Source organism: Nomascus leucogenys, chromosome 8, assembly GCF_006542625.1.
Source record: "Nomascus leucogenys isolate Asia chromosome 8, Asia_NLE_v1, whole genome shotgun sequence".
NCBI classification, from domain to species: domain Eukaryota; kingdom Metazoa; phylum Chordata; class Mammalia; order Primates; family Hylobatidae; genus Nomascus; species Nomascus leucogenys.
This window is the reverse complement of record NC_044388.1, coordinates 21,695,394-21,722,761: the sequence shown is the minus strand read 5'-3', so window position 1 is coordinate 21,722,761 and position 27,368 is coordinate 21,695,394. Positions and strand designations below refer to the sequence as shown.

The 27,368-nt window shown below is 45.7% G+C and overlaps 2 protein-coding genes across 4 annotated transcripts in view; one reads left to right on the top strand and one right to left on the bottom strand.

Moving 5' to 3' along the window:
* Positions 1-27,368, top strand: part of RFTN1 (raftlin, lipid raft linker 1) — a 203,177-nt gene that overhangs the window by 144,971 nt on the left and 30,838 nt on the right. For all 3 annotated transcript variants that reach the window (XM_030816864.1, XM_030816865.1, XM_030816866.1), the window contains exons 6-7: positions 3,616-3,819; positions 15,822-15,937. In XM_030816864.1, coding sequence (XP_030672724.1) covers positions 3,616-3,819; positions 15,822-15,937 — 320 coding nt within the window. The remainder of the gene's footprint in view (positions 1-3,615; positions 3,820-15,821; positions 15,938-27,368) is intronic.
* The window catches only part of OXNAD1 (oxidoreductase NAD binding domain containing 1), an 87,609-nt gene continuing 81,970 nt past the window's right edge, over positions 21,730-27,368 (bottom strand). The window contains exon 11 of the mRNA XM_030816871.1: positions 21,730-24,643. The gene's annotated coding sequence lies outside the window, so the exon portion shown is untranslated. The remainder of the gene's footprint in view (positions 24,644-27,368) is intronic.

The window sequence follows — 27,368 nt, the reverse complement described above, 5'->3', positions numbered from 1 at the left end:
GCCCTTCTACCCTCCTGCCCTGCCTCGCCACCACGATGCCCACTGCCTCCCTTCCCAATGCAAACCTTTCTGCTTAGTCCCTTCTGCCCATGACCTCAGCAGCCTGCAGTCCCCACCCAGCTTGGGCTGCCCAGCCGAATGTGATGCCCACTTGTTCCTTCCAGTGCAGCTAACGACCAGCTGCCTCCTCCTCCCACATCTAGCCCTTGGAGCCCCAGATTTTCACCCAGGCTCTAAACTCTTTCTTCTCTCCAGACCAGAGGTCTCCTGGGACAGCAGGGCCCAGCCAGTCCCCTGCTTACCCTCAAGACCTGGGCTCTCTGGGGCCCCACCTGCAGGCAAACTGCAGCCTCCTATCCTGTGCCGGAGTCCCCACGCCCAGGCACAGACCTCAGGGCTGGACAGCTGCCTCTTTCCTCCCCGCTCCCTCGTAGCCTGACAAGGCCTGAATGGACCAGGCTCCCAGGCTGGCAGGACTCAGCCACCCCCACCCTTGGGCCCCATGCCCCCTTAACCTGCCCTCACTTTCTCCTCTGGTTGGCTTAGGTCAATACAGTGAACATGTGTGTAACAGGAGGGATCTAAATGAGACAAGGTGGGGGAAAGGGAGAGACGAGGAGACAGTCCCGATGCTCCTGGGGTGCTCTGCCAGTACAGTCCTTCAGCCACTCCCAAAACATTCTCAAAAACAATGCCTTCCCTATCCCTCTGGGACTTACTGTCCCATGTCTGGAAAAATCTTCCAGCTGGGGTCATGGCAGAGTCACAGAGCAGCTGAGAAAATTTAAACAAACGTGGGGCGTCTTTTGGGAATTTTTGGTGCTTGCTCACATGAGGATGTGTGTTGGAGAATCAGAATATTAAAGGACATCACTTTTGGACAGTTCTCTTGGCTGGTTTCCATGTGGGTAGAGAAAGGACTGGGGCCAAGGAGATGATGGGGCAGAGGAGTGTACAAGGGTTACGCATCTGCAATCAGGTTTCTCCCAATATTTCATTGCTGCTGATGCTATGGAGGCTCTTCGTTCCAACACTGTTTCCTTTTCCTGAGAAATTTATTTTGGTCTCTGGCTTCAGTCTGGCCCCCTGGGGAGGATCAAGCCGGGAAAGCTGTCAGCACCGTCTACCTTTTCTGAGGGTCTCTGTCTTCCTCCACTACACCCCCAGCATTCTCACTTCTCCTTTGGCCTTCCCCTTTTTCTGGTTCATTACGCGTTTGGGAAAGTTATGTTTCTGTCTTGCCGTTGAGTGGGAGTTCCTTCTGTGTGATCAAGTGTTACCATGTAGTTTTGGACTTTGGCCACTTCCAAATTCCCCACCTACTTCTCCCACACAGAGGCTGTGATTTTTTTCTTCTTCTTCTTAATTCATTTGCATTTGTGCTTGACTGTAGCAGGCTGTAGCGAGTGGTGCTATGGCCCATGTTGGGGTCACCTGTGGACAGCTCTGGCCAAGCCCACAGGTTCCTTAGCCTCTCTACCTGCAGACATTCTCGGGAATGGGCCCTGAGGAATTAACAATTCAGAAGTGACCTTTGATTTATGAGGATAAATGTCCCGCCTTCCTTGCCCTTGGTGGGTGAATCTGAGGTGTGATTTACACAGTGTCTCAGGGTCCTTGTTGGGATTGAGCCCTAGTTGCCCCAGTGATAACATGCTCTTCAATGCGCTCATTCACTGGCATCATCTCCAGCTCCTCCCTGTTTCCCATTCCTACTCCTTCCCTCTGTTTCCTGGGATCACTTCCCAAATAAACTACTTGCACAGGAAGGCTTGCAGGGTCTGCTTTCGAAGGAATCCAAATAAACCCAAGAACTCACTAAAACCTTGCTTATCCTCTTGCCCTCGGTAGCTGCAGCTTTTAATTGAACCCCTGACGCCCAGGACTGGAAAACACCCAATCATCTAGTTCACCTCCTGCCCACCCCAGCCCCAATTTATGGCCGGATTCCCTCCATTACGAACCTCCTCTGTGTCGCTCCATTTCTGAAGTTTGTATTTTGAACTCACAAACTAGTCTAGTGACTGCCAGTTCTATACACCAAGACCTAATTTCTGTTGTGAAACTACTTCCTGGCTGGAGATGGCTTCCTGAGTAAGCAGGAGGCCTGAGAAAAGCAACTTGGGATGGGGATGATGAACAGGCTAGAACTGGTGTTTAAAATCCAGGTGGCCACTTCCAAAGATGGGCACCTTCCTTTCCTAATTGTTCTATTGGATGGAAAGCCTGAAATGGCTGCTGTTCATTCAGGTCTTGCTGATGACAAAGTAATATGGCCCAGCGTTGGTCCCTAGAGATCTCCGCTGGTGTTCACTCAGGTGGGGCTGTGAGAAGACTTTGTGACCTATGTGAGATAATTTTAGATGTTAGATGGATGAACATATTTGGTGTTACTGTGCTTCATCATCACCCCTTGTTTTTGGCAAGTGGTAGTGGACTGCCTTCATAGTCACGAAACAAAGTTTCCTTTTTCTAAAAAAAGTGTTTGTTTAAATAAAGGAAAGTGAGTCAATTAAAAAAATCAGCTAGTACTTGGATACCACAAAACATTGTGAGATACTGAAATCTGAGAAACAGCCTCAGAGAGTGTGGGTCCAGGTGTCTCATGCAGGGAGCATGAATGTGTTTTGTCCTTCTTGCTAATGTCAACCATTGTTTATGACCTTTAAATTCTTGTTTCAAAGAAGGGTGGGGATTTTCTTATGATTTAAGAAGATATTTTTGGAAACCAAAGCATATTCCTGACTAGCCTGTGTAAGTAAGACTTTTTAAGCTGGGTCAACTGATTGCTTGACTAAATGAGGAGCACAAAAATAGACTCTCAGACTTAGATTGAAATTCCAGGTATTTGCTTCTGGAGGCTGCTACTGCTAACCCATGCCCAGCTGCACGTAGGCAGTTGCGGCTCAGCTGCTGGGTGGCAGTGATTATTGATTGCTGAAGAACTGAGCTATAAATGAAGGAACCAAAAGCTCAGAGCCTCATCCCCTGTGCCTTCTTGGCTATTTGGACCAACCTGCCACTCCAGGCAGGAACCCTCATTTACGGGAACATATTTATTTTTACATATCAGTGATGTATTTTTGATGTACTTGATTAAGTATTATGGGTTAATACTTAATACAGGAAACACTACTGCAGTTTATAAATAGTGAGTTCAGGAGTGTACAAAGTTCCTGGAATTAGAGCAGTATTTTTGTTTTTATGTGTCTCTGTACATTTACTTTTTCAAAGACCACTCTCACCCAAATATGTCTGCTTTTATTTCTAAAACACATCTTTGTATGAATTTCTAGACCCATCTGCTATGTTCTTTTCTCAAACACCTAGCTGTGCACATTAATCCCAGATAACAGCTATTCATTATATTCCAGATTAAAAACCTAAGTCCCCCATCAGAAGCCCAACCTTTCAGGTCCATGTGACTTTAAGCCAGCCTCAACTTACTACTTGGAATGAGGCTTTATTATCTGGCAACAATACAGCCTCACAGAGATTTCAGCATTCATCATATCATTTATTCAGGCTCCTGAGAGATTCCGCTTAAGCCGATGAAGCAGATTTTTATCATCAGTTGACCTCTTCTCTCTCCACTCTCTTTACAAATCCCAACAGAAATGGAGATCTTCACACTTTTCAACAAACCGAAGAGCCATCAGAAGTGCCGGCAATACTACCCTGTCACCATTCCTCTCCGTGTCTCCAAGAATGGCCAGACAGTGAGCGGTTTGGACGCCAACTGGTTAGAGCACATGAGCGACCACTTCCGGAAAGGAGGCATGCTGGTGAACGCAGTCTTCTACCTTGGAATAGTGAATGGTATGTTTGGAATTCACAGTCCTTGGGTGGCCTTTTGTGAACTCTGCTTCTAACTCTTGAAATCTTAGTCCCTCTTCAGAGCCTGCTTCATTCAGAAAGCTCTGCAGCCGATAACCATGCTGCATTTTATTTCTAATTAACACATCTTGAGGAACTTTCCATAAAGCCCAGGGCCTGTGCTCTCGAAACCTCTCTAGGAGTCAGCCAGGTATCTTCTGAAATGACAGAGAAAGTGGAGTGATTCTATTTCATCGAAGGTGGCCTCAGTCTCTGTTGCTTTTAAAGGCTTTTAAAAAGATTGTTCCCTGGATTTGTTAATTACCCCCTGGGATTGTGCCATTCCAAAGTGCAAATTGTTTGTAGACACTATTACAGTTTGAAGTAGCAGTAGCAGCACCTTGAAATTAACAGCAGAGAAATAAATTGAACAGCCTGGTTTCTGTAAGCTCCACTGAGACACACACCGTTCCCAGGTCTCCCAGCACCCAGTACCCCCTCCCCAGTAATGTGCTGTCTCTAGTGGTTTGCTGCATGGGATAGCACTATTGATGTCAGCTCTCCTAAGGCAGAAAGTCTGCCCACAGTGGGAAAATGTGTCAAACAAAGAAAGGGCTTTAGGTTAACGAGAAGGCAAGTTGAGTCACCAGGGTGTGTCAAGTCTGGGAGGCAACTTGGGGAGTGGGACCAACGTGCCAGCACGTGCGGATCCTGAGGACTGCCAGTCAGCAGGATTCCTAAGTGAAACGTAACACCAAATTTGTCAATCCCAGCAAAACCTGGCAGGGGGCATCAACAGCGCCGTGTGTTGTTGTTGAGCTGTTTTCTCTCAAGAATTAACAGAGTCACGAACAGAGTTTGGATTCTACATTGTTTGCAATCCTTGAAATGCCAGCAAGCATCCTGAGAATAGAGACCATTCTGAATTCTAAATGAATGTACTTTAAATCATCCAAAGCCTTAGAACATGATACAGCACAGACAGGTCTTAATTTTGGATGCAAGTCTCTATCTAAGTATCACTGACTAATATTGACATGTTATCATAGTAGCAGCAGGCGTTGTATAGTGTAGTGGTCCATAACTATTTGTTGAATGCATGAATGACACAAGAAAGGTGATCGGCTTGTTAAGAATACATCCAGAGCAGGGCTGTCCAATAGAAGTGCCCATGATGATGGAGGTGTTTGTTCTGTATCTGAGTTGTCCAGTATGGCGGCCAACAGCTGCCTGCGGCTACTGAGCACTTGAAATGTGGATACAGCATGTGAATAATTGAATTTTAAAATTCATTTAACTTTCATTAATTTAAGTTTAAATAACTATATGTGGCTAGTGGCTACTGTCACTGGTCAGTGTGCACTTGGTCAATGCAGTTCTAGAATAAACATGTCTTTTTTTTTTTGGACGGAGTCTCGCTCTGTCGCCCAGGCTGGAGTGCTGGAGTGTGGTGGCGCGATCTCGGCTCACTGCAAGCTCCACCTCCCGGGTTCATGCCATTCTCCTGCCTCAGCCTCCCGAGTAGCTGGGACTACTGGCGCCCGCCACCACGCAGGCTAATTTTTTTTGTATTTTTAGTAGAGACGGGGTTTCACTGTGTTAGTCAGGATGGTCTCGGTTCCCTGATCTCGTGATCCACCTGCCTTGGCCTCCCAAAGTGCTGGGATTACAGGCGTGAGCCCCTGTGCCCGGCCGAATATACATGCCTTTAATACAACTAACGTAGGGTTACTTCTGTGCCTTAGTGGCAAGGTGGGTAACCTCCCTCTACACAAGGAAGCCCTCCGTGGGTACTTACAAAGTTCTCCAAAGCCAGGGGTTGTCACGGTCTGGTTTGAGATGCATCATAAAACACCAGTGGCGGTACATGCTTCGGGCCAACTTGGGACAGATGTTTACAGCCTGACTTATCAGCGTCAGGGGAGGCCAGGGAGGAACGCTTTGGCTCCGTTTCCTGCAGGGACACCACATTGCCCATCTTGGGTTGTGGCAACGGTGGCTCCTTTCATCCCCTCTCGGTGCCCATAGATGCTATCTGTGGCCATGCATAGTTTTACATTCCTTCCTAGGAAACTGATGGTTAGTTGTTGAAGGTGTGTAGAGAGGTGCTGGGAGATAGTGGATACACAGGTGGCCACTTGGAATTTCTTCCCCTCTTAGGAAAACTAGGGCATCAAAAGGAAGGTTTTCTCTTTGACCCCACTGCCTGAGCATGACAGGGGCCCTAAGACCCCCAAGAAAGAACACTTGGAACGTTCACAAACCCATTTGCTGTTCCTCTACCATTATGGTTTGGTGATCAAGGCTGAGTTAGCCTCCTCTACTCCCCGTCACCCCACTCTTCAACCTGGAGTCCAGAAATGCAGACAACTTAAACAGCTTTTTCTTCAGATTTGACTTGAGGGTTTGAAATACTGTTATAGCCTCCCTTGGCTTTAACCACATTAAATTCGTTCTTCCTGCCCTGAAGACAGAACATGAAATTTCCCCTGGCAAGCGCAACCGTGAAGTCCTCCACAGGGCCCCAGGCATCTTCCTGTATGCTGCCCATATCTTAGAGTTCCACCATAGCTGTTTGTCTCTATGTCAGGGAGGGCTGCAAAATTCTCAGAACAAAATGAATTGAAACCCACTCTGATTTTAAACACAATTTCACCCTTTATATGTTTTTTGGGAGGGAGAGTATGACTGGGAGTAATGCTTCCTGGGTTAGGGCGTTTCTGCTCTGGAAAAGTCCAAGGTTTCCGTTGGCCACGGATGAAATACGTGTGTGTTCTTTTCCCAGAATTAAGAAAAAAAATGGCAAGCTAATCATAATCATAAGAGGAACCTATTTCTAATGAGATAATTAGTGTCCTTACAAATAAATCTGGCAGAGCTAGAAGCACATCTTTAAGATGTTTGCCATCTGGAATGGCACCAGTCATGACCCCTGAATAGAGATTTATACTCCAAAATATTTTCCACAGGGTCATAAAGCTCAGGAGAACTTTGTCCCATAAACAAGGTGATGTTTCAGCCTGAATTACCCAGTGCAGACTCCAGAGCTTCTGTTCTCAAGGCATTACTCCCCTCCCCATGCCTCCCACCCTGGGACATAGAAAGACTTGTACAGTCCTCAAGTTTGGGCTCCTGCTCATGGTGTCCAGGACTCCTCTCCCTGGGTCGTTCATTAAACCTTAGACTGACCCGGTGTCTTGGGCTGGGGGAAGCTCTGCCCATGTGCTCTGGCAAGCTTAGGGCACAGAGGAGGGGCATAGTGATGACCGTGGACACCTAGCGGTTGCTTTGTGTGGGTGCTGGTCTCAGCAATTCAAACTTAGCATTGACTTCATCCTCACAATACCTCAGTGAAGTAGGTACTGTTGTTATGCCTGTGTTATAGCTGTGGAAACTGAGGCACAGAGACATTATGTCATTGTCAAGGTTACTGGCTAGTAAGAGCAAGAAGGTGGCAGGAAGAAAGAAGGGAGTAGGCAGACAAAAGGACCATGAGGTGGGCGGGATAGAAGAGGAAAAACGTGGCTATGCTGGCAGGAGTTGTGGTCCCCAGCGGGACTTTGGTGGCTCTCCTGGTGGGAAGAGGAGGACTCCAAGGTCACTCTAGGGAGGCGACAGGACCCGATGGAAGCAAGAATGAGTCCAGGGGCCACATAGCAGAGCAGCCAGGCACTCAGGAACATGTCAGCCAGTGAGAGGAAGGCCAGGTTCTCTATTTCTAGAGGATGGGAAAGATGAGGAGGAGAGACCCCGAGCTGAGCCGGCTGTTGTGGAGGAGTTGGGTGGGAGCCAGGAGTTTGGGGTAAGACTGAGGCTGCCCACTCCTGAAGACCCAGCGAGGAGGCTGATTTTTCACAAGGCCTCTGGGCCTACAGAATTGCTGCTGCCATCACCAGCCACTGAGGCTGCTGCCGCTGCCACCATCTCTCTTGCCCTGCCTTGCCCAGCATTCCTCTGGTTCTGTCCTATCCCCCGCCTCCAACTACCCTCTTTGCCCTGCCTTCCCTGCTCCACCCCCCTGCCCACTCCTGCTCCTAGTTCCTCATACACTTGGCCTGTCCTTGCCCTTTCCTACCCTGGCAGTCCTCCACCTCTTTGTTTCAGAAATGGCCTTTGCAGCTGATTATTCAAACCAGAATCTACTCCAGTAACAGTCAGTGTTTGCGGTGACTGTATCCTCACTTCTCTTTTTGCCTAGAAGAGCCCTTTTTTCTTTCCCTGACTGCTTGAAAGGAACCTAGCTGCTTCTTCTGTGGAACAGCCTGCATGATGTTTCATCTGGTCAGGGCTCATGGTGTCATTGATCTTATTTCTCCAGCCTCTATTTCCTGTAACCTGGAAGTTAGTTCTAAGGCCTTGATAAGTTAAGAATTATGACAAGAATACATTCCAGGCGATGTGTTCTCCACGCTGCATCACATAGGGGTCACATGACACCCAGATGTCTCTCTGTTCCCACCTTTTTAAAAGATTAGGTCTCCCTCGAGACTTTCTCTGGTTCCCCAGCTGCATCTAAATCCAAGTATCACTTTGTATTGGCATTTATACCACTTTTGACACCTAGCATATCCTCCATGATTATATATTTGCAAAATACATAAGTAAAACACATGTACATGTTTTAATAAAATATATATTAAATATGTGGGGTATATATTTTATACAGACGTACTTGCAACCAACCCCCCAGGCAGATCCTACTTTTTTACTTTCTTAACATCACAGTGCTGTATTCAGAAGATAACTAATGATAGTTCTGGATGATGCTCAATAATAATGCCAGTGGTGATGAGGGAAAACACTGATATTGGAGTGTTTCACCAGGAATCTGCAGGTTTTAGGGTGGGACTGGTAAAGAGGGAGAAGGAAGTAGTACCAGGCGTTTCTGATAGCCACTCCCTTGGGACACCACCCATCTCCAGGAATGTCTGGCCTAGCGGTTATAGGCAGGGCTTCTATTTCAAAGAAGCCACTTAATAATGTAGGGGCTAAACTGCACATATGCCATTAAATGCATTTTCTCATGTGTCCATAGGGCACCTTTAAAAAAACTTTTATTGCAGTTTAGCACACACGTAAAAAAATTGTACAGATCATAGGATATAGCTCAGTGGCTTTTCACAAGGTGAGCACATCCATGTCACCAGCACATAGATCAAGAAATAGAACTTATCAAGCCCCTAGAAGCCCCTGCATGCTCCACGCTGTTTCTATCCCCCCAGAGTAACCACAGTTCCTACCTGAAACACTGTTGATGGATTTTGAACTATGAACAAACTTTATATACTTGTCATTGTGGGATTCATCCATATTTTTACATGTAATTGCAGACCATTTTCTCTCGTTGCTGTGTGCTATTCCATTGTGTCAAATACCCAGCTATATACATAACTTAGCCATTTACAAGCATATTTTTATTTATTTTTTTTTGCTCCATATAGGACAGCATGGCATCTGCACAGATGTGGCCCCAAACAGAAGCCCTAAGCCCATCTCATTGTGACCCGACTGAAATCTCAACCTAACCACCAAGGCAGAGAGAGTATGGTGCAGTGGTCAGAAAACACCAGCTGTGCAAGGGTAGAAACCTAGCCTGTTTAGCACCTACCCCCAGTTCCTCAAGCAGGGTCTGCTTCATCATAGTAGTAGCTCAATAAATGTCTATTGTTGAAAATGGGTAGGTTTTAGGATCAAACAAATCACATTTCAGATCTGGTTTGGCCCTTGTATTCCATATGAACATGGACTAATCATTTAACTCAGTTATCTACCCACTAAAAGGGAATGACAGCTCTTACAGAATTTTGGGGAGGATTCAACGAAAAGCCTTGAACTGCACCTGGCAGAGCGCCTCACATCCAGCTAACACTGAATCAGAATGTTTCTTCCCTATCTGGTCAGTTTAATGGCGCTGCAACTTGCAAGCTAACCCTTTTCTAGCTGAAGAGGAGTAATATCTTTTCTAGATTATTCAGTGCCTCAGATTGAGAATGTAGGAAGGCAGGCCCGCCCATAGCAGCAGTGAGTGTTCAAGAAGCAAGAGAAGGCAGCAGCCTTGCTCATTCTTTGGTTAATAGAGCAAATTAGCTGCAGTGTGATTGGGAAGCAATATGGCACCGTTACCTGGGATTGGCCGAGCAGTGATTACATTTGCCATGGGATCACATGTCGCATGACTGCATGTGCAATTGCGCTTATGCAGTTGGCGATTGCCAATCCTGGAATCAAGGTGGTACCAAGAACACTGTGCGACCTCTGATGGAGAGAAGGCACCCTCAGCCAAGAGCATCTGTTATGCCAGCTACTCCAGGGTGGACAATCTAGTCCAGTCTAGCTTGTTTAAAGGAGAACAGTAACACTTTGTTTTTAACCCTGCAAAAATAGACCAAATGCATTGACCGCTTGTCATGGCATGCACATTCAGGCTAGACTTTGGCGAAGCACAGCACCCTAGGGCTGAGCCTGAAGGTTAGCTTGATAGACAGAGTCTTAATGTCTCAGAGGCTGCAGAAGAGTGGTTGCCTCACAGAATTTACCTCTTGAAATATGACACATCTCCTTTTCCCACATCCTTCTTGTAAATCATAAGCTTGGAATATTAAGGTGGCCTTTTGCCAAGAGACCAGCATCAAATATTTATACAGTACGAGGGAAAATAGCTTTTTGTGCACAGTAGGGAAGCATCTTCGCTTTAATAAAAAATGCAGTGATAATGGAATGTTTTCCATAGATGGAGGGCAGTTTAACCTTTTTACATTGGAGCCTTCACTCTAAGATAGACCTATTTATACCCAATTCGGTGCACATTATAGTGAGGCTGAGCCATGAAGGTAATGAGGAGACAAGGAGTGGACAAGGCCGTCAAAACAAGCGACTCTTTAAAAGCCCAGCTGTCTGCTCTCTGGTTCATTGACTTTTTTTGCTGTTACAGATAACCAGATTTTGACAGCCATTCTGAACTTCAGCCTCATGGTTAAGTAGGTGAATCAGCGCTCTGGATTCAGAATACTGGAGCATTAGGCTGAGGTGGGGAGGCTGGGAGGCAGGCAGTGGATGCAGTGGGTGGTGAATAAGGATCTGGGTGTGTTCCTCCTTCATGCCCCCAAGCCAGCCGTAGCTTTCCCTGCTGACTACACAGCCCCTCTCCCAGGCCTGTGACTCAGGAGGAAAGAGAGGAAGCCCGGCAGGGGATGGAGAAAAAGTCTGGATGGGCTGCAAGTGTCCCCTTCCCTCTTCTGGACCTCAGCTCTGCCATGCTCGCCATGGGCAGGCTAAACACCATCATATAATTTATGCTGAATTAAGCACTTAAGTACTAAAAGCACACGGCAGGCACTTTTAAAGGGCTTAGAAGTTTTCCACTGAGAAGATCTGTAGGTAGAGGCTTTGGAAATTTGATATAACTTATTTTTGTAGAAGTCTTGAGGAAATGTGTGCTGTGTTGATACAATCCTGATGGAATCATTGAGTGTCTTCTGGTCTCAAGCATGCCCAGGTCAGGATTTGGGAGGGCTTTACTCGAAGGGGTCTCTTAGGGCATCCCTACTGTGATAGGGGCTCCAGATGGACTCCTGGAGTGTTCCCAGAACTTAAAAAGTAAGCTGGACTATGGTCCATACTCGCCTTGGACCCCAAAATACTTGTGACGTGATTTAGCCGTAGAGCAGCTGTTTTTCCCTGATAACCTATGAAACATGTCTCTTAGGAGGCCATGGAATAAGCACTTGGGAGAAACATTTTAGCAAAGCAGATGAGAGAGGCAAGCTTAGCATCTGCCAAGGCTGTTTGATAACAGACTCTCAGGATAGAAAACAAGAAGCTGGAGTGTGTTATTGGTGTACCCGTAGGGCTCTTACTTGAAATGGAGAACTATCTTATGTTGGGAAAACATCAGGATAAGGCTGCTGTGCTTATTACCTTACAGCCATGGTTTGTTGAACTGGTTAGGCCTTCCTATTATTCTGGAATAAGGACCCAAGCTAAGCAAAGTACAGTGGTCTTGTTTTTAGGTCTAGGTTGGGCATTGTGTCAGTCAGCTATTGCTCCAATAATGCTGTGTAACAAACCACTTCAGAACTCATTGGCTTACAATGGTAACAATTTACTCTGGTCTCCAGATTTTGGGGTTGGCTGGAGCAGCTCTGTTGAGGCAGACCTGGTCTCAGCTGGGCTCCACCGGGGCAGCTCTGCTTCATTTGTCCTTCATCTCCCTAGAACCAACTGGCTAACTGGGGCATGCCCTCTCAATGTAATGGCAAAGACACAAGAGGCCAAGCTCAACCACACATGTGCTTTTTATGTCTCTGCTTGCATTACACCTGCCAATATCCCATTGGCCAAGCAAGTCAGATGAACAGAGTCCTAAGTGGCTGGCCTCCACACCAGTCAATTTAGTCTTAACCACCTTCTCTCCTGATTCTGCTGCTCACCTGGTCCTTGGCTGTCCTTCACTCACTTTGCATGAAAGGCTGGCTGTCCCTTCCTCCTGGAACTCTCAAACCCTGCAGATCCATATTCCTTGCTTGCTTAGTTCACTCGAAGTGGGGAGCCCTACCCTGATGCCTCTTTCAAAAATAGCCACCACTGTGTCCACCTTCACACTCTCCCCTTGGCCCACTTAGTATTTTTCTAGCATGTATCACCTCTGACATGATGTTACTGTCTTCCTCTTCCACTGCAAGGTAAGCTTCATGGAGGCAGGGACTTTGTCTTGCTGCTTATGAGATCTCTAGTGACTACAGGACTACTTGGCACATAATAGATTCCCAGTAGGTGTCATAATGAATGGCTGGAAGGTTATTCAGTGTACACTTGAACTCCAGTAACATGTCACTCCCCCTTCTGAGGCCCTATCTGCCATTTTTAGACTCCTCTAAGGAAGTCTATTTAGATTATACTAAAATCATCTCCCCATAGTTTTAAAAAACTCTTTGATTCTAGTTAGGCCTTTAAAAGCCTTGTAGAGGAGAGAAAAAGGAAATTCTTTGTCATCTGTGTTGTCCATTTACTTGTGTTATACCTGTATTAACTTGTTAATAACCTCACAGAAAAGGATATAAAAGAAAACTCATATGTAATTCTACCACTTATAACTGCTGCTAGCATTTTGTTTATTTCCTTAAAGTTTGTCTAAACCGTTTTAACATAAAAATCCATATTGAGCTCATGTGGCAGTTTTATATCCTAGTTTTTTTCTCCATAATATTGTATCTAAAGCATTTTTCCAAATCATTAAATTCCCATAATATTTTTAGGGTCAGCCTAGTATTTTATAGAAATCTCCAAATTTAACTATTTTTCTATGGTTAAATATTTGGATTGTTGAAGATTTAGATTAAGTTTTTAAGTAATTTTATAAGTAATGCTTGCAGATGGATATTTGATGGCACTGGAGGTTATTACCTCATGATAGACAAGAAAGGTAAGATTTCTGGGTGAAAGAGGGTGGACTTTTTGTGGCAAGCTCCTGCAACATTGTTAAATTGCTTTCTATAAAGATTGTACAGTTAAAATTCCCTTAAGCACTGTAAACTTTTCCATATCACCATACCTTTACCAGCAGTGAAAATTTTCTTCTCAAAATTTGTCACCTTGCTAAATAAAAAAGAAATTGAGGCCTGGAACAGTGGCTCATGCCTGTAATCCCAGCACTTTGGGAGTCCAGCAGTCCGAAACTAGCCTGAGAAACATAGTGAGACCCCATCTCTACAAATAATAAAAAATTAGCTGGGGTGGTGGCATGTGCCTGTGGTCCCAGCTACTCGGGAAGCTGTGGTGGGAGGATCACTTGAGCCCAGGAGGTTGAGGCTGCAGTGAGCCGTGATTGTGCCATGGCACTCCAGTCTAAGAGACAGAGTGAGACCCCATCTCAAACAAACAAACAAAAAAAAAAGAAATTGCAATTTTTTTCAATGTTTACTGGCCATGGAAAGATAAAGAGAATTAATTAATTGCTTTATGTCCTTTGTTTCTAATGGTGTTTCAGTATTTTTAACTATCTATAAAAGCTTTTTATATATAAAAATATTAAGCTTAGCCTTTATTTTTGTTATTGTTGCAAATAATTTTCTCATGTTGATGACCTTTTGTTTATGGGGTCTCTTGGGAGCCAAAGCTAAAGATTGTTATATATTCACATTTGTCAGTCTTTTTCTTTGTGACTTCTAGAAAATACTGGCAGTTCCAGGAACTCCAGCGTGATTCAGGGGACTTTCTGAATTTGTCTCCCTTCCCTCCCCATGAAAAAAAAATGTCACATTATTATGGATTTGCCCTATTAAAAATTGTCCTTTTAAAAGAGCATATCATTGAAATGTGCTTTGTTTGTATGTTAGTTTACTAGGACTGTCATAACAAAATACCACACACCGGGTGGCTTAAACAACAGACACTTATTTTCTCTCAGTTCTGGAGGATAGAAGTCCATGGTCAAGGTTCCAACAACTTCAGTTTCTGGCTAGGGCTCTCTTCCGGGCTTGCAGACAGCCACCTTCCTGCTGTGTCCTCACGTGGCTTTTCCTCTTTACACACGCCAGGAGAGGGAGAGAGAGGGCTCTGGTTTCTCTTCCTCTTCTAATAAGGACACCAGTCCTATTAGACTAAGGCCCCATCCCACCCTAGTTAAAGAAGGACTAGGACCTCATTTAACCTTAATTACCTTCCTAAAGGCTCTGTCTCCAAATATAGTCACATTGCGGGTTAGGGCTTCAACATACGAATTTTGGGAGGACACAATTCAGTCCATAATATTATGATTGAGCAGTGTTTATAGCATCAACTCTGGGAACCAAGAGAGATTGTCCATAATCCCATATATGAGAGACCCAGCCCTTGAAAGAGTCACATCACCTTTCATGATAGAGCCTAGCCCCAAACCACTTGCTTCTAAGTCAGTCTTCTTCCCCCAAATCCCTTATCAAAATGAACCTAGGACATTTAGGAGCCATGCCCCAAACAAAGGGGCAAAAGGTGCTTCCCTTAGTGTATTCTATAGGGGCAAGGACTCTGTTCAGTATTTCTTTTTTTTTTTTTTGGAGACAGAGTCTCGCTCTGTCGCCGAGGCTGAAGTATAGTGGTGCTATCTCAGCTCACTGCAACCGCCTCCCCGGTTCAAGTTATTCTCCTGCCTCAGCCTTTCAAGTAGCTGGGATTACAGCCACACCCTGCCACGCCCAGCTAACTTTTTGTATCTTAGTTTAGATAGTTTCACTGTGTTGCCCAGGCTGGTCTTGAACTCCTGAGCTCAGTGAATCCTCCTGCCTTGACCTCCCAAAGTGCTGGGATTACAGGTGTGAGCCACCGTGCCTGGCCTGTTCTGTATTTCTTTTTACCCTCATTGCCTAAGATAGTTCTTGATCATGCTATACATTTCATGTATACTTGTCGAATTGTACAGAGCTCAGAACCTGGTACATTGACTAGAGCAGTGCCCAGGGAAACATCTCCAGTGGTAAATTATTTGGGAAAATTCCCTCTCCCCCACATTCCACCTCTTGACAAGAGCTGCCTAAGATGTTATCTGGACAGCAGCCCACATCATGTGAACTTCCAAAAATCGACGCATCTGACAAGCTCAGATCTGGTGTGTTATATCTCTTCCCTTAAAAAAAAAAAAAAAAAAAAAACCCTCACCTAAATATAGTTTGCTCCTAAAAACTGTTTCTAAATGACTGTGTTTTACCCTGGATAAGCTCTCCCCAGTGCATCCTGACGCTGGAGCATGAAAAGGAAGGTAAACGCGTGAAATCAAATGGTGATTGCTAACAATGAAATCTGGGCTCATAAAATCAAGGATATTATTCAAAACTGTGAGGTAAATTAGCCTCATTCATTCTGATAGGGCTAGATAGACTCTATGGCTGTGTGTGCCTTCTTTAATTAACATGCTGAAAAGATGTTCTGATTGGGATTATTAATGAATGCAGTGGAAATGTTTGCTGCTTAGAAGACTTCTGTCACAGACGGTTTACAAACCCCCCCACCCCCGCCTTTTTCTTTTTCCACAGATTCCTTACATGGCTTGACAGATGGAGTATTCATCTTTGAAGCTGTTTCCACAGAAGATAGCAAAACCATACAGGGCTATGATGCTATTGTGGTTGAACAATGGACAGTCCTGGAAGTAAGTGTGGGGTTGGCAGCCCCGCTTCTTTTGTTTAGACAGCAATTGTTTTATCCGCCTGCTCGATCTGACCGTGGGGCTGTTGCTCAGCTGTGGCTTTCTTCTGAGAGGGAGTTGACCTGGTAGGTCCTAGAAGGATCCCCTTAGTCTTTTCATTCCCCTCTTTTCCCAGCCCCAGGTGTAGGGGTGGGCCCTACTCTTCGCTTTCTGCAGGAAAAGCACATTGCATGTGCCTGGCCATTTGGTGGAAGGAGAGTTGTCTTTCATTAATTTGCATATAACTGACAACTCTAAGAGATATAAATGAGGCCACATAGTTTGTGGCCTCTGTAATACTCAGAGCAGCATCGTTATTGGAGCCAGACCCTGTGGCTCCCTCTGCCAGTTATCCTTAGAGTTATGCACATGAGCTCCCTTAATCTGCACAATCAGCCTTTTAAGTAAATACTGTTATTGCCCCTGTTATATAGATGAGGAAACTGAGGCACAGAGAGGTTAGGTGCCTGGTCCAAGATTGCACATTGAATACTGAAGAATGTCTTTGAGAAATGTTGACTCATGAGGCCACCAAATTGCTGTGGGAAGGGGAATTCCTCCAACCATGTTCTGCTGGGACTTTGGAGGAGCTAATTTACTTCCAAGATTCACTAGTGTGCACCTGAAGGGCATTTCTCTAACTGTGGAAGCACGGACTTTTTAGCCTAGTCTCTTGTACACACAGCGTCTGGGATATAAAGGGAGAAGCTATTTGGATATAGAGAACTGAATTCTTGGTTTTTGGTTTTTTGTTTTTTTGAGATGGCATCTCGCTCTGTCGCCCAGGCTGGAGTGCAGTGGCATGATCTTGGCTCACTGCAACCTCTGCCTTCTGGGTTCAAGTGATTCTCCTGCCTCAGCCTCCAGAGTAGCTGGGACTACAGGCACCCGCCACCACACCCAGCTAATTTTTGTATTTTTAGTAAAGACAGGGTTTCACCATGTTGGCCAGGCTGGTCTCAAACTCCTGACCTCAAGTGATCTGCCTGCCTTGGCCTCTCGAAGTGCTGGGATTACAGCGTGAGCCACCGTGCCCAGCCATGGACATAGAGAACTGATTTCTGAATGCCTTGGAAGAACACAGGATTGGCATTGCTGGGAGGGCCTCTGCCTAACAGGGCTCTCCAGGCTGAGGGAAGACAGAGGTGGATACAACTCTTTGTGAGGAGTGTGGGGCGCTGGGACCCTCTAGACAGCCAGTGCTTGCCACGCCCTTGTGCCTGCCAGAACTGCAGCCTTGAGGCAGTCCCTTGCCTGGTTATTGAAGTGGAGATAGGATGGGGGTGGTGAGTTGGATGTCCCCCGGGACACTCTTACTCAGCTTTGAAGCTGCAGCGGTTCCCAGCACGCGTGAAGTGAGGAGCAAGGCTGTTGAGGGGCATGCCTGCGTCTGAACAGGGATGAGAAATAACTGCTTGCAAGTGTGATGGCAATGGAGTACCCAAAGGAACTGGAGTCGTCAGAAGCAGGAGTTGGAAAGTCACAGCATCCGGGGCTGGTTAGCGTAGGGGCCAGAAGTCCTGAGGGAAGTCAGGAACCAGGTGATAACCTGGTGTGAGATCAGCTCCACCAGTTACTCCTGTGTGACCCTGGTGCCCATGGTCTCTCCAGGGTCCATGCTCCTAACTAGAAATGGGATGCAGAGGAAGTAAGGCTCAGTCCAAGATGCCAAGCGAGTGTGGGCAGGTCCTGTCACCCCTCAGGACCCTGTCCTTCCTCAACTTGTAAGCTGGGCAGGTCACATGGCCCATCACGTGTGGTGGAGTCAAGGCTCCAGGTGGTGGTGAAACATGAAATGCCAAGAGTTGAGGATCTGAAGGACTGAGCAGCCGGCATTCAGTTTGCTCTGTAACATTTGGCTGTAACAGTAGCGATGCATGGCTGCACCCAAAACATGTGCCTGTGCCGAGTGATTGGCAGGCCATGGGGATGTGTGTGAAATTCCTGCTGTCTGTATGTTAAAATGGCTGTTAAGGGAGGGCTCTGTGGTTCCTCAAAAAAGATGACTTGATGGCAGTGATCCAAAATCATCTATAAAATGGTTCTTAAAAATTAATGTGACTGCAGGACCAGTAGCCTCAGCATCATGTGGGAAGTTACTAGAAATGCAGATTCTTGGGCTCCACTCCAGATCTGCTGAACCCTCTGGGGGTGGGGCCTGGCAGTCTGCGTTTTAGCAGGCCCTGCAGGAGATTCTGAGGCTCACTCCATTTTAAGAACCAGGGTGGGTATAGATGCCACTCCCATGTTGGAACTGTACCCCACAAGGTGATGGATTTGAAAGGTGGGACCCTGGGAATGATGAGGCTGCAAAGGCTCCACCCTCATGGATAGGATGAATGCTCTTAGAAGAGAGGCTGCAGACCACTGCCTCCCCTTTTTGGTCTTCCACCTTTCATCACGCAAGGACACCTACATGGCACCATCTATGAGGAATGGGCCTTTGTCAGACATTGAACCTGTTGGTCAGTGTCAAGATGCCTGATCTTGGACTTGCCAGCCTCCAGAAATGTGAGGAATAAGTTTCTATTGTTTATAAATTACCCAGCCTGTGGTATATTGTTATAGGACTAGGAATGGGCTGAGACAGAAATTGGTACCAAGAAGTGGGGTTGTTGCTATAACAAATACTTGAAAGTGTAGAAGTGACTTTGGAACCAGGGTAATGGGTAGATGCTGGAAGAGTTTGGACATACAGGCTAGAAAGAGCCTAGATTTCTGTGAATGGAGTGTTAGGGTGATTCTGTTGAGGGCTCAGAAGAAGGAGAGCTGTAGAGAGGGCCTCAGACTTATCAGAAATTATCTAAGTAGTCATGATCAGAATGTTCATAGACATATGGACAGTAAAGGCCATTCTGATAAGGTCTTAGATGGAAATGAGGAACAAGGTATTGGAAACTGGAGGAAAGGCCATCCTTATTATAAAGTGGCAAAGAACTTGGCTAAATTGTGTTCGCATCCTTGCGCTTTGTGGAAGGCAGAACCAAAGAGGGACAAACTAGGATATTTGGTGGAAGAAATCTCTAAGCAGTATTGAGGGTGCAGTGCAGCTGTTCTTGGCTACTGATAGTAAAATGCAGGAAGGGAGAAACAAACTGAAAATGGAGTTTGTAATCAAAAGGGAAGCAGAGCTTAAAGACTGTGAAAATTCTCAGTCTGGCTTCGTTGTCAAGAATGAAAAAGTGTATTCAGAAGAGAAAACCAAGGTTGGCCAGGCTACTGTTTGATAGGGAGATTGGTGCTGGTGGAAGGATGCCATATGCTATTCACCAAGATAATGAAAGGAAGACCTGAAGGCATTTCTGAGATCATCAAGGCTGCTGCTCCCATCAGAGGCCTGGAGTGCCAATGCCTGGGGGACAGAACTGTGTCAAAGGAGGTGACTTGGGCATCCTCAGTACCTTCAGGCTTACTGCCCAGTGCTGTCTCAAGTTTCTGCTCCACGCAGTCAGGCTAACACAGCCTCTGAGATTGATATCTCCTGAAAGTAGATGGAGGAGAGATCTTGTGGGAAGACTGTACTCCTTGGTTTATGGGTTTCTCTTCCTCTTTGCAGCTGGTGGAAGCAACCTTCAGGAGTCAGCTCTTAGGTCACCTCCTGCAGGATGAAAGACCCCTCCTCTGTGTTCTCATAACTCTCTGGGCATGACCCTATCACAGCTCCTGTGGTACTCTATCATTGTTATTTATTTGTCCACTTTCCTCCCTCCATTGTGAGTTTCTTGGTCTGGGAATATTCATCTTGGTTCTCCAAGGCACTCCAGTAATGCTTGCTGATAGGGTTGAAGGCTTTTTGGTTCAGCCCAAGGTAGACTAGTGTTTCTCAAAATTGAGCTTGTATCAGAATCACCTGGAGAGCTTTTTAAAACACAGCTATTTCCTATTCAATGGATGTCTTAGTCTGCTTAGGCTGCCATAACAAAATACCAGACTAGATGGATTAAACAACAGAAATTTCTTTCCTCTCAGTTCTGGAGGCTGAAAAGTCCAAGATCAAGGTTCTGGGAGGGTTTGGTTTCTGGTGAGGGCTCTCTTCCTGGCTTGCAGATGGCTTCCTTCTCACTGTATCCTCACATGCCTGTGCCTCAGCACGCACAGGTGGGAGGGGGCTACTCTGGTGTCTCTTCTTATAAGGACACTAATCCTGTTGGATCAGGGCCCCATGAGTATGACTTCATTTAACCTTAATTACTTCTGTAGAGGCCCCATGTCCAAATACAGCCAAACTAGGGCTTGGAGCCTTGCATTGTGGGGGGATAGAAAACATTTAGTCTTTAACGGCGGCTCTGAGATGGGGCCCAAGAATTTTCATTTCTAAAACATTTTCAAGTGAGCTGCTGCTGCTGGTGTGGGAACTCCACCTTGAGAATCCCTGTCTTAGGGGAACTAAGTGTAGACAGCTCTGTAACCAGCACAGCCCAGCAATGTCCAGTCCGGGACAGGTTCACCCGCAGCTCAGCTCTTTGAAGAGGCTCCGTCAGACCCTGACTTGGGCCCGCAGACAGCCCCTCTCCTGCCTGCCCCTCTGTAAGGCTGGGGGTATTTTTCCGGCTCTCACGTCTTCTACCCTTGAGACCCAGCTACTTCTTTTCCCCCACCCTTTTGGCCTCTGGGAAAGATTTTTCCTTTCTAAGGCCTGAGCAGGTCCCTTTTGGCTTCTGGTTAACTCTGCTTTTCTGATAACCACTGTCCTCCGAGGCAGGCCTATAATCTCTAGGGCTCTGACCACAAAATGTCCCCGACCAGCTCTTTCTCATGTCCCACAGTGGGGACTGGTCTGTCCGTTTCCTGCCTCTACTCCTCCTGTGCTGATTCCTCAGCCCTGTGTAGATGTGCCATTCCAATTCTGCCTTGTCTTGCTGGCTTCCCTCTCTCTTCACACGCATGCACACACGCACACGCATGCACACACCAAAATGTAGTGTGCGGACAGTGCAGCATGTTGGCAAGAGAGTGGAGATTCCAGAGTCTGGCCCGAGTGTGCGTCCTGCCTGATTCCAAGCTGAGTGATGGGACTATGTGAAAAGTAAACCACCCCTGCTTTTTCTATTTTCAGTTGTATAAATGGGGATACTGGTAACAACCTCTCAAAATTGATGAGAATTAAAAGAGAAAATATATTAAAAAGTTGTGAATGTAGGACCTGGCACATAGTAAGCCCTCACTACATACTGCTTTCTGTGTCAGTCACCTGGTATTATCAGTGAGACAGATCCTCCCCCCATTGCCTTTGTTTTATGCTAAAAGCACAGAGGAGGTTGGGCTAGGGAACCTGTAGAGTCAAATGCAAATAATTGCATTTTGCTCAGCTGGAAACCTACAGCCTAAAATTAAAGGCAGTTGTAAGATAAATGTCTATCCATAGGGCATTTATAACAGGTATTTTGTTTACTTTCTTTGAGTTTACAGTCTAGTGTGTGAGCAGAAAGGGTAATTCTTGGAAAGGAAAGGAAAAAATACATAGATGAATAGGTAAAGAGCAAGATACAGATTCTTTCCTCTGAATCTGTGTATCTTTGAGCCTGACAGCCCATCAGAGCTTATAGACACCACCAGGTGCTACCTGAGCCATAGAGCCTTTTCCATGTTTATCCCTCTCTCTGGAATATGTTCTAGAATATCAGTGCTTATCGTGAAATTTGGTGCCAGAATGGAACACAAGAGAGTAGAAAAAACACTTATAGCTGATGCAGTTGGTATGGTGGCTGGTGGGTTAATTGAAAAAGTCAATTAAAGAGACCCAAAGAAAATCAAGATTCCTATCTTACACATTTTATTTGAATGTAAAGTATGTAAATACATGTCCATTTGCCAGTCTTTTTGAGTTGAGTGTCTGCTGAAGTAGAGTTCTGCCTCATCTTTCTCATATAAACCACACCCAAAGTGTGCTAGCTACAATGTCCAGTGTCAGTTTCCTTAAAGTATCAATGGAATCTGACTGCAGAATCCTTCTATGTTTTCATGATTTTTTTCTAGTCTTTCTAGTCCCCTTGCCCAACACACACCTAATTCAGCTGGTTGTTACTTTTTAGTGATTGTTCTTTGCCGAGTCTCTTCAAGGAATTCAACTTAGTTTTTTGAGAAACAACTTGTTTTTGCACTTATAGTTTATATGCTTTTAAATCATTTAAATTAATACATGTAATTAGGATAATGGGTCTAACTTATATACAGCTTACCCCTGACGTGCTCCGTTGGTGAGGTCAGAAGGGCATGAGCATCCTAGAAAGCAGCTGCTACCTGCGAGGACTTGACTTCTGTCAGGGTGGACTTGGACTTCCGCGAGTACAGCTTCAGGTAGAATGGCCTAGGGTATCATTACAGCCTCTGCAACCCCGCAGACTTTGCCATGAGGCTCTGGAGTCAGCTCTTCTCCACTCTGCCTGCGTATTCAATCTTTCGTTGAGTTAACCCCCATTTTATCTCATACTGTTCGCTTCTGCCCATTTCCCCAGCCTGTCAAGACATTTCTGATCATGGTTATATCATCCTTCATTCTGGGGATCTTCCAGCCTTGGCTTCCCTGAAGGCTTCGTATGTATAGAGGCTCCTGACTGGTCTCAATGGCAAACAGACTGGATTAAGGACATAGTCCTCGGCGCGCTGCAGGAATCTCTCCACCAGTGCCTGACACTAACCCAAACCATTCTGCAGTGGATTCAGGTGGCCCTGTTGTTCCATCTTCCATTCCTCTATTGTATTTACGTGAAAGGCTCGATGAGATGCTTGTCTGTAACTGAAACGTACTCTGGCCTGTAACCGTGTCTCATAATCCTGTGAATCCTGTGTAACAACACATTAGGTCTCACTTGTTCTTCATGAAATTCTGCAGGTTTCTGGGGCTCAAGCTTTTGCTTTCAAAGGCTCCCAACCATCTCTATAAGAATCCACTCTAGGATTTGCCAGGGAGTAACATCAATTTCTGTGGTTTCTAGAATTCACAAGGGAGCCAGTATTTGTTCTTCTTAAACCATCTGGCTTTTTTCTTTTATTGCCACAGTTTCTCCAAGATAATTATTTTGGTTCTGGATCATAGTCTTTAGTGCCAAAGACAGCAGTTCTCTGCCTTTTTTCCTGTGATAGGGATGATTTTCCTGTGAACAATCACTCCCATGAAAGGCCCAGGAATCAACACCCAAACCCCTCCCAGGCTGCATCTCCATCCTTTCCCACCACAAAGCAAATCATAGCACATGTGAGTGACGAGGAAGTCAGAATAGCGTCAGGTCTACTTTAGCAGCGCCTTCAGCACTTTGACTTTTATCAAATTCTTGTGTGCCACTCACCGTTGACAGTTACACACCTGTTTACAGAATAGTATGTATGGGTGAGTGCCTTTTCCTTTAAAAAAAAAATGTGATTCATCTCAGCTTGAGCTCATTTAAAATTTTCAAGTTTGCTTCAGAGGGCAAACTGCTAACATCTGTTAACAATTTGAAATGCCCACTCCCATCCATGACTCAGCAATTTCATACTTCATGTCCATCTCTTCTAAAGAAACAAATGCATGTATTCACAAGAAGGCAAAGACAAGGATATTATCTCAGCATTACTTGTAATATCAAAAAAGGTAACAATCTTCATGTCCATCAGTAGGGGAATGGTTAAACAAAGGATAATATATTCTTATTATAGATGAGGTCATTCTATATAAGCTGACATGGAAGGAATTACAGGAAATGTTAAACGAGAAAACTAAGTTGTAGAATTATCCTGTGATGATTAATTTTATGTCAACTTTGCTGGGCTGTAGTACTCAGTTACTTGATCAAACACCAATCTAGATGTTGCTATGAAAGTATTTTTAGATGTGATGAACATTCAACTCAGTAGAAGAGAAAAGCACATTACCCTTCATAATGTGAGTGGACTTCAATCAGTTGAAGGCCTTAAGAAAAAAGATTGAGATCCCAGAAGAGGAAGGAATTCAGCCTGCAGACTCAAAACAGCAACATCGACTCCTGCTGGAATTTCCAGCCTGCTGGGCTACCCTGCAAACTTTGGATTTTACATCCTCCACAGTCATGTAAGCCAGTTCCTCAAAATGAATCTTTCTAGATACAAGATAGCCTACTGATTTTCTTTCTCAGGAGAATCCTGATGAATCAGATACAAATGCTGTGATGCCATTAATGGGGAGAAAACTTCACAAAGTCTCTTAGACTTTAGCCAAATTTGTCTCCTTGTAGAAAAGCAAGTAAAACAGGAGTTGAATAATCCCATTTTTATTGTCTTGAACATACTCTTTTCTTGTGCAACTTATTGCTTTGAACATGATTTTAAATGGCGTATGTGTATACGTGTGCACACATGCACATACGTAGTTCGCGTATCTCATTCTAGGCTGAGGTGCATGTGTGTATACCTCACGCCACCTGCACACCTCAGCTCATTCCAAGCTCAACTTTCCTCCTCTTTTGGGTTTGCCTCACTTTTGTCACCATCCCTGGAGGCTCAGGTACCCCCTTCTGTCCTTATAAATTCACACTCATCCATCTCCACAGCCACAGTGGTTTTCCTTAGTTGCCTTCAACTTTTATCTCAGGGTGACAAGTCCACCTGGAGCCAGCGTGCCTGTATTTCTTGCCATGGGGCCACATTGAACTTTCCTCTGAGCCTCTGAAATTCTTTTTCTTCTTGTCTCTGGAGAGGGCCTCTAGTACTCTTCTGCTGTTAGGAACGTCACAGAGAAAAGCTTAGTTTGTACAGTTTGTGTTGCCCAGGTAAGTCATTTCCCTTCCCGTAATGATGGGGAAGAGATTACATTTAGAAATAGTGACCCCAAAAGGCCATGATCTGATTATTGAGTCCTGACTTCTCATCTGAAGCTTTGATCCTGTCCTCGGATAGTGGAGCCTGGGATGGCTGTCTGTCCCTCTTTTATCTCTTTTAGCCAGAATTTTCCCCCTGCCTCCTCCTTGGCAGCAGCCACTTGCTCGGGCGTTCTGAAATGTGTGTGGATTGTGGCAGTGGCAGGACACAGAGATGATGGGCTATTGGACCAAAACCAGTCCTCCTGCTCCCCGATGGGGCAGGTGGGCTGGACTTAATCCATGAAAGAGTACATAAAAATGATAACCATTTGAGATGGTGATTTAGGGGTTCCATAACAGAACTCTCAGGGAACTGGGAAACTCCATAGGCTCAAAGAGAGTGACTACTCTTTGATGCCCAGGAACAAGGATGCAAAGGGGCATTTGCTGAGGCCCCACACATTCAAGGAGCCTCGGGAAGAAGACATCCTACAAAGGAAATGGGAAGGCATTCAAGGCTAATCGTGCCCTGCTGACCAGAAGTGCCCTGGGAGAGAGCAGAGACTGAGCAAGGCCCCCTGGACACAGTGGGCTCCAGCTGGGTATTGGCAGTCAAGCCAGGACTTGCATGGGCTAAGGGAATTGAGTGTGGGGGTTTCCTGCTGTGGGAAGTGACAGGAGCAGAGGCCAGCTGGAAGAGAAGGCACATCTATTAATTTTTTTTTTATAATTAGAACACATAGTGGGTAATGTGGATGATCTCCCAGATGCCTTCAGTAATAGATAATGTGGGTGATCTCCTACATGCCTCTGATTATGGATAATGTGGGTGATCTAGATGCCTCGCCTCCCTTTTTACCATCATGCTTTCACCTCCAACAGGCAGCACTTGTGCCTCTTAGCAAAGCCCTGCTCCTGAGCTCCAGGAGCCTGCCCTGCTTTAAGCAACAAGAGCCACAAGTGCCCCTGAGGCGGTCCTCGTCAATGACAGAGGAGTGTGGGTGTATGAAAGCCCTGCTCCCTGGCCTCAGATGGGGACAACTCTGAGCATAACTCACCCCTCAGAGCTCCCCACAGGATCAGACTAAGCCACTGGTCACGGGATGTTCTTAAAATTGTGTCCTTCCTGGGCTGCTTCTACTTTGTTGTCCGACTTCCCCGCTCCCTCACTGGCAGCACATCCTTAATAAGTCACTTGCACATGAATACTTGTTTTAGGGTCTGCTTCTAGGGAACCTGACCTAAGAGCATGTGTAAAAAAATTCCATTGAGGAATATTACATTGCAAATTGAGATAAAAGTTATTGGAGGTTTTATAATAATTTTAAACAAAATGCTTATAGTGCAAATGTGTATATAGTAAAGACTGAATCCTCCTCTCTCCTCTGACCCTCGCTTCCCTAGTTCCCCTTTCACAGAGAAAGCTCCTTCCAGAGAGGAGGTGGTGTACACACAGAGGTGAGTGTGCACACAGAGGTGGGTAGGCATCTGTGTAATAGAGAGGCAGAGGGAGATCTTATACACATAGAGGTGAAGGCAGAGTAGAGAGTTGAAAATGCTTTGAAAACTGTAGTAGTGAGGCCACAAGACAAGAAATGCCAGCAGCCACTAGTGCCGGAAAAAAACAATGAGCGGATTCTCCCCCTGGCCTCCAAAAGGAGCATGGGCCTGTTAAAACCTTGATTTTTGACTCAGTGATACTGATTTTGAACTTCTGGCTTCCAGAACTGTGAGAAATTTCTATCGTTGTAATCCACCAATTTTGTGGTCATTTGTTATAGCCATCCTAGGAAATGGATATAACATGCATGGACGTCTCTCCAGAGTCGCCCTGTAGGGTGTCCTTGACAGTATGTTTGCCTGTGAAAAGTCTGGGGAAGACTGTGGTTGAGGCAAGGGCCTGGACTTTTTGCAATGGGTTGAAGGGAGCCATAGTGGGATTTTCATCAGAGAGCTGTACATTGGGACAATCGGCCCTGGAGAAAGGGCCAGAATGGGAGAAAGGCCAACAGAAGCCCAGGGAAATAGAATGAGGGTGGTGGTCATGGGTATCAGTTGGGTTGCTTTCCACCGTTCATAGCAGGAAATCCAACTAAAAGTGGCTTAAGCCCTAGGGGTGTTCATCTCATCTCACTGAGTAGGAAGTCTAGAGCAAGGTGGGGAGGTGGCAGAGTCAGCTTTCTCAATGGCTTAAAGATGCCACCGGGGATCCAGGTGCTGCCATCTTTCTGTACTCATCCTCAGCCTGTCTGCAGGCCTCTCCTCATGATCCTCCTCACAAGGTGACTGTGGCAATTCTAGGTGTCTCATGCAAATGTGATGACAATGGTGAAGAACAGGGGCAGTTTTTTCCCGCCACATGTCCCTTATTAGCAAGTAAAACCTTTCCCAGAAACCCCCAACAGAGATTTCCTCAGGTCTCATTGGCCAGGGCTGAGTCACAGACCCATGCCACTTGTCAAGAGTCATGGTTGTCCAGGCCTGCGGGGTGTCAGTGAGGAAGAAGCCCTGGGCCATCGAGGGGCTGTTGGCTTTGGTAGCCAACAGAATGTACCACTGAGGGGGACTAGCAAGGCAGGATGCTCCTAGAGGTATTTTCAAGAAGACTGGACTTGTTGACGGTTTGGATAATGAGATGACAA